The sequence below is a fragment of the Enhydra lutris genome, unplaced genomic scaffold (assembly GCF_002288905.1).
Source record: "Enhydra lutris kenyoni isolate GAN:26980312 unplaced genomic scaffold, ASM228890v2 scaffoldscaffold25, whole genome shotgun sequence".
Taxonomy (NCBI): domain Eukaryota; kingdom Metazoa; phylum Chordata; class Mammalia; order Carnivora; family Mustelidae; genus Enhydra; species Enhydra lutris.
Genome location: NW_019154109.1, coordinates 4,574,776 through 4,587,063, shown reverse-complemented (window position 1 = coordinate 4,587,063; position 12,288 = coordinate 4,574,776). Strand labels below are relative to the sequence as shown.

Sequence of the window (12,288 nt, the reverse complement as noted above, 5' to 3'; positions counted from 1 at the left end):
TCAGCCACCTGCACACCTCACTGCTGCTCAGAGCTCGGTATGCTCTATGCAGCTTCAGGCATCAGAGTCTCTTAAAGTTCAAGTCCCTGGAGGACCAAGATGCCCGAGCCACTCCTTCGGAACAGTGTTGCCACAGCACATAGCACAGACAGGCTCTTGGTGCCTAGTTTTAATGATGATGGGGATGGTGGCAATGGTGGTAGTCGTGGTGGTAGTGGTGATGGTGGTGGTGGTGATGGTGGTGATTGTGATGATGATGATGGGGTGATTGTGATGATGATGATGGTGGTGGTGATGATGGTGGTGACGGCATTGAAGATAATAATGATATCATTGTTCAGCCCTCCCTTTCACTGACTTCTGTCTCCTCTGCTCTGTCACCAGATCCTTGGGTATTTTGACATTGCATTCACCTCTGTCTTCACTGTGGAGATTGTCCTCAAGGTGAGTGAAGGCTGTAGGAGAGCCTGGGTCTGTCTACAGAGCGATGTCTGCAGGCCAGGACATCAGACCTGATGTGGCTCCAACTCACATGGTGCACCCACTCAGAGGCTGGGTTGCAGGGATGCGGGAAAAGCAAGAGGAGAGCAGAGAACATCAGGGAAGGACTCACCAGATCTAGGAGAGCAGATGGGGTTGCTGCTCATAAGCTGGGGCAAACAGGTGAGCAGGTGGCCAGGTGGGGACGTGAAGTACAACCAACCCACAGGCTGTGTGTCTCTGCACCTCTCAGTGAGCGCAACCCTTCTCTCTGGAGCCTCGGGCGTTTTTCCTGCAGAAGGAAGGCGCAGTTAGCCTAAGAATAGACCCAGGGAGCTATGATTTGTTCCTAGACCTTCGTGACACGTGACTGAAAGACCTCTCTCCGGAGGTCCTCAGAGAAGTGACCTCTGCCCTGGATGGATTTCTGGCAGCTCTGCCCTATCGTGGCCCTCCCCCTCCTACCCATAGCACATCACTGCTCTCCCCTTCTCAGGCCGACCCACGGATTTCACACCATCACCATCCCTGTGGAGCGTCTGAGAGGCAGAGGGAGGGCCCGTCTATAACTGAGACCCAGCAGCCCCAGCCTTCACTTTCATGAATAAGGAGGGGAGAGGGGAGCTTTGCAGGAGGAATAGCCCAGAGCAGGTTGCAATAAGAATTCAGAACAATTCCTTATATCAGGGCCCTTGACTACTAAAGGAGTTGAGCAGGGGAATGGTGGCCTCCCTGACATCCCAGAGGGCTTCCTGGAGGTGGTGGCTTAGAGTTAACCCTTGAGGTTGGACAGGACTTCGTTAGGGAGAGATAGCAGGGCCAGTCCAGGAGGACAAAACAACAGCGCATGCATTGTGAGAAGGTGTTTGGGATGTGCTCAGAGGGGAGGAAGTGGTCCCTTTGGGCTGGGACATAGCACAGACCAAAAGGAGGCCTGGCTTCAGAAGCCAGGAAGGCGAGTTGAGACGAAATCACTGTCAATGCCAGGAAAGGCTTCAGGCCCATCAGACTTCAAGGGTGTTTGTGCAAAGGGCCTCGGAGATTATCACAGAGCACAGGAAAGAAGCTGAGAGACCAGCAAGAAGGTGGGGCAACAGGGAGGGGAAGGGTCAGGGGCCTGGTGAAGGTCTTCCCGTCCTCCGCGGGCTGTTCAGCCTGACTCAGCAATCCTCAGGGCAGAGCCGACTTCTGAAGAAGACCTCCGGGAGGAGGAAGATGAGTTTCCTCATATTTTGTCAGGGAGAGGAGGGCCGGGGCTTCCCCAGTCTGTGGCCTCAGGGGAAAGGAGATGGGGGCGCCCTATGGCATGTGAGCAGAGATGAACTCAGAGAGCAAAGTGTGGCATAGCTGCCTGTGAGAAGTCCTGTTTCCAGAACCGGGAACAGAGGATGGGAGAAACAGCACTGAGGACGCAGCAAGGCGCAGAGTGAAGGATAGAGCCTCTGGCAGCTCTCTGCCTCAGCGAGTGCCTTGTGAGCAGACTGAGGCAAATTGCCTAGAAAAGCCCTACTTCGTGGGGACAGGTGTGTTCCCAAGCCCCGCCCCCACCCAGGGTGCTGCCTCTCCCCCCAGATGACGACCTACGGTGCCTTCCTACACAAGGGCTCCTTCTGCCGCAACTACTTCAACATCCTGGACCTGCTGGTGGTGGCCGTGTCCCTCATCTCCATGGGACTTGAGTGAGCAATGACAGGGGTGACCCCCACGTGGTCCCCTCCTCAGAGTGGAGCCCCACCCACTGTGTGTTGGTAGACACCAAGCTGCAAGGGGAGGGATTCTTGGGGCCGTGGATCAGGGTCCAGGGTCCCCTGGGGTGTCACTAACTGGACCAAAGGGACCATGCTAAGTGGCCAGAGCAGTGTCCTGGAAGTAGGAGGGGACGCGGAGAGGAGAAGGCAGTCCTCCAGCTACACTGAGCATAGCCCCTAGCTTTGGGTCACCCCCTTACTGTGCTACACGGCTCGGCACCCATTAGCAGGAGGTGGTTTTATCCTGGGTTAGAGCACACACGCTGCTTACGGGAGCTGGGAAAGACTGGAGGGCTTCCAGGCAGAGAGGCGGCAGATACGGCGGGCTAGCTGCAGGAGGCCGGAGCAGGTGGCCGGCTGTGCCCACTCCTCGACTGCCCTCCCCCAGGTCCAGCGCCATCTCCGTGGTGAAAATCCTGAGGGTGCTGAGGGTGCTCCGACCCCTCCGGGCCATCAACAGAGCCAAAGGGCTGAAGGTGAGAGGGCGTGTGCAGGACCCCAGGAGCAGGAAAGAGGGGCTGCAGGGGCCCGACGCAAGAGACCTCGGCCCAGCCATTGCGGGGACGTGTGTTCTGTCCCCTTTGCCAAACGGGGTGGGGGGCACAGGAAGGATGAGGCTGGGCAGTCCTGCGTCCCCCGCGGACGTCTCCCTCCCTCCCGCTAGCGGTGAGGCAGCAAGGGACGGCGAGGGCGGGCCGGGGCCGACCGGCTCTCCCTCCGCAGCACGTGGTGCAGTGCGTGTTTGTGGCCGTCCGCACCATCGGGAATATCGTCCTGGTCACCACGCTCCTGCAGTTCATGTTCGCATGCATCGGCGTCCAGCTCTTCAAGGTGAGCCCCGCCCGCCCGGGCAGTCCGCCTCCTCTCCCCAGCTCCGGGGCCAGCTGTCAGGCCAAGGTTGCAGCCGGTCCGTTCCCTGCCTGTAAGCACAGGGAGCCCCAAAGTGTGCAAACGATGTCCTTGGGTGCGCTGGGCTGTGAGGGTCAGCCGTCTAGAGTCTGGATGTGGTTTCCTGATGCCCCTCCCTGGCCCCTTCGGCTCTGCTGGCCGCCATGGCCGTGGCACCTGCTGCCTTCTTGGCTCTCCGAGAAGCTTCTCCTTAAGGATGGAGGTCCCTCCCCCTCCTGCTGGCCCTGTGAGCCCCGCTCCCACCTCTCCCATCCAGCCAGGCTTGTCTAAACATGCTCCCCACTCCAGCCCCGCCCACTCCACTTGCTTCAGTTCGCGGCACCCCACGCTCCCCGCTGGAATGTCGGGCATCATTCACATCTACCAGGAGCCTCTGAGGGAGGGAGGCCGTAATTCTAGTCCGGGAGCTGCCTCATTCTGTTTTCACCTTACTGGGAGGACACAGCTCGGCAGTTCCTCTCTAGAAATTACCCGGCAAGGTTTCCCCTCCCACCAGCTGATTTCTGGATGCCTCTGCCTGTCACACAGAAATCGGTATCGAAGTATATCCCCCAACACCCTTGACGCTGCCTCTCACGACCCGATCTGCTCCTGACCCCCAGCGTGACAATCACGGTGACATCACCGCCGTCAGACTTAGGCAGTGGTGTCATCTTACAGTCATTCGTTCATTCAACATTTATGGAGCATTTTCTCTGGGCCAGGGCCTCTGCTAAGGCTGAGAAGGGGTCATGAAGCAAGCCCAAGTCTCTCCCAGTGGGCAGGGAGCAGGCTTTGGGGAGAGCAGTCAGGGTGGAGAGCAGCAGTCCAGATGACGTGAATGAAGATGGGTCCTGTTGGTTACTGTCCTGGGTGGTGGCGGTGGGAGGAGGGCATCACCTAGGAGACCACATCGAGATTGAGATAGCTTAGCCTCGAAACAGTGCTCACTGTGATCTGCATGGGACCTTCTCCTGGCACCAGCGGAGGGCTGCCCCCTTCTCTCTCCCCCTGCCCCCTCCACTGCCAGGCCAGGGGCCCTGGGGCCTCCTGAGGGCAGAGTCTGTATCTGACTCATCCCTGACTCTGGCACCCAGCCTGGGTCTGGAGTGTGTTTGGCCCACACAACATGCTGCTTTCAAGAATGAATGAGCAACCCCTTCCTTTGGCTCCTGTGTCCCTTCCAAGCAAGAGCAGCTGTCCCACAACCCCAAACTCTCCTGTGCTTTAGTCTTTTAGCAAAAGGCTGCCCATTCTGGGTGGCTCAGTCGGTTAAGCGGCTGCCTTCAGCTCAGGTCATGATCCCAGGGTCCTGGGATCAAGCCCCACATTGGGCTTCCTGCTTGGCAGAGAGCCTGCCTCTCCCTCTCCCTCTGCCTGCTGCTCTGCCTACTTGTGCTCTCTACCTCTCTGGCAAAGTTAAAAAAAAAAAAAAGGCTGCCCATTCCGATAATGGTCAGACATCAGTGACAAGTGGCATTTTACCTCTCGTTTTACAGAGCGGACACTTGTGCATACATTCCATATTACATCAAGAGTTTTCTTTCTGTATTAAATTGAGTGTTTGGTTTCAAGTCCCCACAAAACTGCCCAGTGGCAGCTGTGTCCTCTCCCCTCTTCTCCCCCAATGTCACCCGCCTCCCCTGCGCCCCTCTGCTCTGGCAACTGGAAAGGAGGATGTGTCTGGAACAGCAAGCACCTGCGGTGGGTAGGACGGCTGTGCCTTCGACTAGCCCCATATCCTGGACTGAAGCATTTCCCTCTGGGGGACTTTTAGGGAACCCAATGAGATTCCGTGGATTTCAAACTTAATTTAACCACATGAAGACCTAGCAATCAACCTCTTTTCTCCAAAGAAACTCTTCTGTGGGTGCCCAGTCTGTGATGTAGATAAAAAAAAAGAAACGGATCTGCCTGAAATCAGTCTGGGGGGCACAGTGCTGGGACCTGTTCAGGCCCATACTGGGATCCCTGTTCCACTTTGAGACAATGTGCACCTTCACGGCCCTGTTGGGCTCCATTCCTGTGGCTTTTATTCCCACGGCAGCCCTGTGGCCACCCTACCGGCAGGAGGGTGTCCTATAGCAGTAGAAGGAAAGGGGCTGACTGAGGGAGGAGCCGGGCCAAGCATGTTTGTATTTTCTTCCCCTCAGACCCAGCCTGGGGCTTGCAGCAAAGGCTCCTGCTAAGGAACTGGCTTCTCAGCCTTGGCAGCCTCAGGCCTGGGTGGGGAAGCCCACGGGGTAGCTGAGGGAATGGAGAAGGAGAAAGACCCTTCTGGGGCCCTGGCCCCTCTTTAAGGAACAGACAAGCTCCTCCTTCCCCATGTCCTGCCTTCCCCTCTCACTCCCACTATTTACCTCCATTGCCCACTGAACGCTGTTTCTGTGACAACGTGTGTCTCTCTCCCTCCTTCCTCCTCGGGGACACAGGGGAAGTTCTTCAGCTGCAATGACTTATCCAAGATGACAGAGAAGGAGTGCAGGTGGGCTGAGTGCTACTGGCTGAGGATACTCAGTGGGACGGCCACTGGACAGGGGACCTTGTGTGAGAGGGACCTGGGGAACCCGAGCTCCTAGGCCCAGTAAGAATGTTCTAAAGTGCCTTTCCTTGGGTAGCTGCAGGGAGGGAGGACCCAGCAGTGTCTCCTTTGGTCCCCAGTCTGGGCCTTTTTTCTCCAGCATGCTCACTGCCTAGGGCCCAGAGGATTCGGATGGGAAGGAGGAGGCCAGGCCTTGTCCAGGGGAGTGACTGAGCCTCCCTCCCTCAGGGGCTATTACTATGTGTACAAGGACGGGGACCCCACGCAGATGGAGCTGCGCCCACGCCAGTGGGTACACAGTGATTTCCACTTTGACAACGTGCTCTCGGCCATGATGTCACTCTTCACAGTCTCCACCTTTGAGGGATGGCCTCAGTGAGTGAGGGTTGGGGACTGGGTCCCACACGGGCACGGTGGGGGCAGGGCTGGGAAGCCATCTCGGCCTGCTGCAGCCCTTGCTGCTCTATGCCAGGCCCGTGGTAAGCGCTCAACAGACCCACCAGCTTGGAGGGTTTGAAGGACTAGTGTGTTGACTGACCCTCCGAAGATATCCTGACCCGGGGATGCTGATAAAATGTCCCTAGTCCCCCCAGAAGGTGTGGGCTTCTCAGCCCACATGGGGAGCCCTAGTGGTTGATCTGGGTAGATGAGCCATCCCATGGAAAAATGGGCCCTTTCCAGGACCTGCTCCAGCATTTTCTGGAAGTCCTCATTTCCCTCCTGTCGCTTGCTGGTTCAGAAAGCTCTCTTGGCTCCCCATGGCCAGTGGGATAAAACCCACCCTTCCTGGCCTAACCCTCTGCCTCATCACCCCAGTCCAGCCCAGGCTTTTCTCTGCCCTTCCCAAGGCTACTTTACCAGGCCATAGACTCATACAAGGAGGACATGGGCCCCATCTACAACAACAGAGTGGAGATGGCCATCTTCTTCATCATCTACATCATCCTCATTGCCTTCTTCATGATGAACATCTTTGTGGGCTTCGTCATTGTCACCTTCCAGGAGCAGGGAGAGACTGAGTACAAGAACTGTGAGCTGGACAAGAACCAGGTGCCTGGGCTGAGGTGGGGAGCAGAGCCCCAGCCGGCCTTCTGCTGGCCTGAGCCCTAGGCTCTGGCTAGTGAAAGTCCCAGGGCTAAGGATGACCCTAGAATTTCCATTTCATGCCCAGACCCAGCCTCCACGCACTCTACCCCATCTCTGACCCATTCTCTAACATGAAGCAACACGAGTTGGTGGTGTGGGAGTCTGCTCACGGAACCCTAACTGTGCCCAGAGGAGACCCTTCAGAACGCTGGCTGGGATGAGAGCCATGTTTGAAATAGGCTGGGGAAGTGCAGGGGGAGCCCACAGGCCCACTGGACCCCTTCCCCTCAACAGGCCTGCAGAGCCCATCCGCCATGAGCTCCTGGCCTCAGCGGCTCCTGGCTGACCAGAAGGCAGGGTGCCCTTGAGCCCACGCATGAGAGCGTGAGAACAAGGGGGGGCCCTCCTCGCTCACCCGCCCTGTGGCATTGTGTCCCAGCGCCAGTGTGTGCAGTACGCCCTGAAGGCCCGCCCGCTGAGGTGCTATATCCCCAAGAACCCGTACCAGTATCAGGTGTGGTATGTCGTCACCTCATCCTACTTCGAGTATCTGATGTTTGCCCTCATCATGCTCAACACCATCTGCTTGGGCATGCAGGTAAGGGCCCCCTGGGAGACAAGGGCCTGAGGGACAGGTGCCGGGGCAGGGCAGGTGGGGAGGGCAGGGTTCCTGGCTCCTGCCCCGCCCCCCATACTTTTCCCGGCACCTGCCAGGTGCTGGGCATGGTGCGGTGAGGTGCGAAGGGGGACAGAGGAGTGCCCTGGGCCCAGGCCTTGTTGCCGGGCACCCACTGGTTTATTAGGAGGAATTCACACATATAAATAACAACAGAGTCAGTCAACAGGAGATGGCTAAGCAGAAGCACAAGGCTGCGTAGGAAGGAGAAAGCGCCTTCTCGGTTTATGTTCCGCTGTTGCAAATGTGGCTGATGGAGTTGGTTGGAATTTTGGCTCCGGTCTCAAAAAAAATGGCTTTAATATTCACAGAACAGGTGTCTCTTAGGAGTTGAGCATACTTTATAGACACTCTCGTAATCAGCAGCATCGTTAGCAAAACTTAAAGAAGCCTCAGCTCCCGTCAGGTCTGTATAAGTAGAATGGTGCCGCCAGGCAGCCTGAGACACCCCCAGCCGCAGGACCCCACGTGGCCGGGTGATGAGGACATGGAAGAGGAGTCACGGGGCCGGCAGGCCCAGGTCCCACCGAGGGCCATGAGCAGTGGCTCAAGTTTGAGTCTGAACTGAGCCCAGACTTAGGCTGTCCTGCAAGACCAGGTAGGGCAGAGGCCAGCAGATCCTTCCGAACTAACTACCTGGGAAGGTTTTGTTGGAAAAGTGGGATTTCGTCAGCTTTCCAAAAAGAGTAAGAGATTCATGGCAAATATTATAAGGAAATAGATTGAAGGAAGACCACAGGGGTGGAGCAAGGGGGCTAACTTTCTTGCTTCAATCATCTCGCCATCACGGGGTGGCGGGCTGCGGGGGCAGTGTGAATACAGTCCATCTGGTGAGCTCAGTGGCCCACCAGTACACCTGTGGCTGCTGATCATACCAGCGCTAGAGCCAGCGATCTTCTCTCCTGGTCCTGTGCTCCAGTGACTAGGTGGAACTTGTCCCCAAGCCCTGCTGGGGGGCCTCCCCTCCCGGTCATCCCGTAACTGATATGGAAGAGAGCTCTGTCCTTGTAGCCCACAGGTGGACCAGCAGGACCCTCACCTCCTCCTTTCACCATCTCTGTGGGATCCATCAGACTTGGTGGAGTTCAGGGGGTAGCTAAAGCAGGCACCCAGTCTTCTGAGATTTAAAAGAAAATGGGCAGGAAACCCAACGAAGAGGACTGGGGCGGTCTGGGAAGAGCACAGAGCTCTGGGATGCCCCCTGCAGGGCAGAGAAGCCGGGGCCTCCCAGCCCCCTCTCCTGGCCTCTCCATAGCACTACAACCAGTCGGAGGAGATGAACCACATCTCAGACATCCTCAATGTGGCCTTCACCATCATCTTCACCCTGGAGATGGTCCTCAAGCTCATGGCATTCAAGGCCAGGGTGAGTGCCGGGGAGACAGGGGGCAGGGGGAGCCTGGAGGGAAGGGGACCTTCTCATGGAGCACCGCCACACCGGTCTTGTTCTACTGAAGGGCCCCCTCGTCCAGCACTTCTGCTCCCACCCTGCTCACTCTTCGGCGCATTTCCTCCTTCGGACACAGGGCACGCGAGATATTCAGGCTGCCGGAACTGGCGATGGCCATAAGTGTTGGCTGCCTCTTCCCAGCGCCCTTTGTTGAGGGTTTCTTATGTTCCCTGCCTCCCCTTAAGCTTCTGAAGAGGAAGCCCAGGGCTGGGGGAGTATTTTGCTGTGTCTTTGGTTCCCCAGTCCACTCCCACCGTGCCCAGCCCTGCCCGGCCACCCCCCTCCCACCCCACCTGCAGTTCTGCACTATGGAGCCCCAGACAGGACTTCGATCTGGGGCAGATGAAAAAGAGTTCCCCATCCAGACCAGGAACCCAGATTATGAGTTCTCAAGCATTCTCTCTCTCCCCTCCAACCATATCATGCTCTGGAGGAGGAGAAATACAGAGCCAGAGGGAGAGGGAGTAGTGGGTTGTGTGGTCACACAGGAGCCTTAGTGGAAAGTAGAGCCACGGGCACCCCACCTTGGCCCGGCTTGGCCGTTCTGCATTACCTCAGCTGTGGGCCACCACTGCGTGCTGGGCACCCAAACTCCTTCCCGCTAAAGCTCACCCTCGGATTCTCCCATGCTGTCCTTCCCAGGGCTATTTTGGTGACCCCTGGAACGTGTTTGACTTCTTGATTGTCATCGGCAGCATCATCGACGTCATCCTCAGTGAAATTGACGTGAGTATCGGGCACACAGAGCCATCACCGGGGTGGGGTGCGAGCACTTGTTCGCTCCCCAGAAATGTGTGGGGTACCCGCTGTGTGTGTGTGTAGCATGGCACCCTGGGGATTTACAAAGATGGAAATGCTGGGAGCCACAAGTTCACAGGGCAGATAACTCAGATTCCAGGCGGACATAATCCATGTGCCAGGCTGCCCAGGGCTAGAGCTGTTGTGGACGGGAAAGGTGGAGTGGTCAGGGAAAGCTTCATGGAGGTGGCGCAAACTGAAGTGGGTCCTGAGGAAAGGGGAGCTCGTGATTGGAGGCGGAGGGACAAGCAAGCCACACAGGCAGGCTGCAGTAGGAGAGACATGGAGAAGGAGACGAATGATAGAAGATTCAGGGCACTGAGGTCTGGTTTAGCAGATCATGTGAGCATGTGGAGGAGGCCCGGTGGAGGTGGGGGGTACGGCAAGAAAGGGAAGGGGGGCAAGGAAGGCCTTGAATTTTACGTAGCAGGGAAGTCACGGGAGGTTTCTGAAGAGAGCAGTAGAAGGATTAAAGCTGTTCTTCTAGAAAGTTGATCTGGAGGCGAGGGGTGAGAGGTGAGAATGACTAAAATGAGAACACCAGTTAGGGAGTAGGTCATTTCTTTACTTAGTACATAATGCTCGTTGAGTACCTCCCGCCCGAGCTAGGGATACAGCAGGGAACAGGAGCACTGAGGCAAGCGGACAGTAAACCTCCAGCATGAGGTAGGCCCGGTGGGTATTACAAAGACAGATAAAGCAAGATGAAAGCTTAGAAGGGAAGGGAGTGAAGGGTTGGTGTCAGGATACCTGACACCAGGTGAGTGACAACCCGAATAAAAGGAGGGAGAGTTGGGACAGAAAAACGAGTGAGTGCAAAGGCTCTGAGTTGGAGGTATAGTAGGAGGCCCTTGTGGCTGGAATGAAGGATGGTGGAACTGAGGTCAGAGACAGAAGGCCAAGGGCTAGATCTCTTAGTTTCTTGAAGGCCATGGTTACGATCTTGCTTTTTGTTCTGAGAGAGATGAGAGCTGCTTGGAGGGCTTAAACCTGGTCTGACTTTAGTTCTAAAAGGATCCCCTTAGCGGCTGTGTTGAAAGCAAGCTGTGGGGAACATGGGGCCGGCCGAGGGAGGGCAGTCAGGAGGCTGCTGTGATTACCACGAGAGCTGATGGTGGCGAGGGGGGTAGCTGTGGATGTAGCAAGAATTAGACACATCTAATCTGGTCACGAGAGTGAGCTGACAGAATTTGCACATGGCCTTGATTTAGAGTAAGAGAGAAAAAAACAAACTGAAGGTGACTGCAAGGATTTTTGTCCAAGGAACTGAGCTTCTGTTTACTGAGATATGGAAGCTGCTAGAAAAGTGGGCGGGTGTGGGGTAGAAACCAAGATTTCTGTTGTAGACGTGGTAATCTAGGGTGCTCACGAGGCACCTGGATGGAGACACCAAGTAGGCTGGGATTTATGAGTCTGGATGGAGCTCCGAGTTTAGGGCAGGTGGGGGTATCTAAATTTGAAGATGGTATTTAAAGTTGTGGGAAAGGGATGACAACTGCTGAGAAGGGAGGAGGTATCTAGAGAGAAAGGGTCTGAAGGCTGAGCCCTGGAATGCTCCCATGTTTAGTGATTGGAGAGACGAGGAGGAACCAGTGAACAGATTGAGGAAGGCTTGGCCCCTGAGGCAGGGGAACCAGAAGACAGTGGTGTCCTGAGACACCACCAGGAGAACAAAAACAGTTGAAAAAGATGGGAGCTGAGTGTTGACTTGATTTTGGCAATGGGGAGATCAGCAGGGACCTTGGCAGGAACAGTTTCATTGGAATTATGGGGAAGAATCTCTGCTTACAGTGGACCAGAAAGGGAGAACAAAGAATGCAAGGAGGGGCAATTCCTTTCAGGTGTTTTACTACAGAGAGAAATAGGGTAGAGGCTGGGAGGAGAATGTGGAGCCAAGGAGGGTTTCCTTGAAAGTGGGAGAAATGACAGCCTAGCCTCAGGCTCTGCAAACTATAGGAGCAAAGACTATGAATAAATGAAAGGGCTTAAGACCCAGTGTCCCAGGGGAGAAGCTGGATTTAAGAAAGCCCCAGTACATCCCTGTTAGCAAGAGGGGACAGAAAGCAAATGGGCATGAAGCCATGAGAGTCAGGGCTCAGAGCAGGAGAGGAACAGGAAGGCTCAGAGGCAACAGGATTTGGTGACTTGGGGCCACAGGAAGGAAGGAGTCCAGAGAGACTCAGCACTGCCCAAAAAGAAAGACCTGGGGGGACGCACTCACCATGATTCTGTTCTGGGGCTGTGGGCTTGGGTGCCGGGTGCCCAAGTGGAAATGGGTAGCGAGTCGTTGGAAACGCGGGCGAGGAACCGAGGGTCACTCTGTATCCAGGGGAGTAGCAGCTCCATTGACATGAGCTGGACCCTGATGCGCAGAGGTGATAGTGGAAGCCTCGGGTGGGATGAGCCGGCTGCAAAGGAGTTGAGATCCCGCAGAGTTGGAGCCAGCAGAGCCACTGGGTTTGCGATGAGGAAGTTGTCTGTTGAGCAGGGTAGACTGTGGGCTTGAGCCAACGATAAGCAGGGAGCAGTGACCAGAAAGTGAGAAAAAATGTCCATGCGTACAGGAAACAGTCTGGAACTTGCAAGGAGTTCAGGAGAGGTAGTAGCTGGAAAGTGGTGG

The 12,288-nt window shown here is 56.1% G+C and overlaps 1 protein-coding gene across 1 annotated transcript in view; it reads left to right on the top strand.

The window, feature by feature from the left end:
• The window catches only part of LOC111150995 (calcium voltage-gated channel subunit alpha1 S), a 66,769-nt gene that overhangs the window by 39,306 nt on the left and 15,175 nt on the right, over positions 1–12,288 (top strand). Inside the window, exons 19-28 of the mRNA XM_022508677.1 lie at positions 385–444; positions 2,053–2,159; positions 2,617–2,704; positions 2,952–3,059; positions 5,549–5,601; positions 5,887–6,033; positions 6,507–6,708; positions 7,184–7,342; positions 8,676–8,786; positions 9,513–9,596. Coding sequence (XP_022364385.1) covers positions 385–444; positions 2,053–2,159; positions 2,617–2,704; positions 2,952–3,059; positions 5,549–5,601; positions 5,887–6,033; positions 6,507–6,708; positions 7,184–7,342; positions 8,676–8,786; positions 9,513–9,596 — 1,119 coding nt within the window. The remainder of the gene's footprint in view (positions 1–384; positions 445–2,052; positions 2,160–2,616; positions 2,705–2,951; positions 3,060–5,548; positions 5,602–5,886; positions 6,034–6,506; positions 6,709–7,183; positions 7,343–8,675; positions 8,787–9,512; positions 9,597–12,288) is intronic.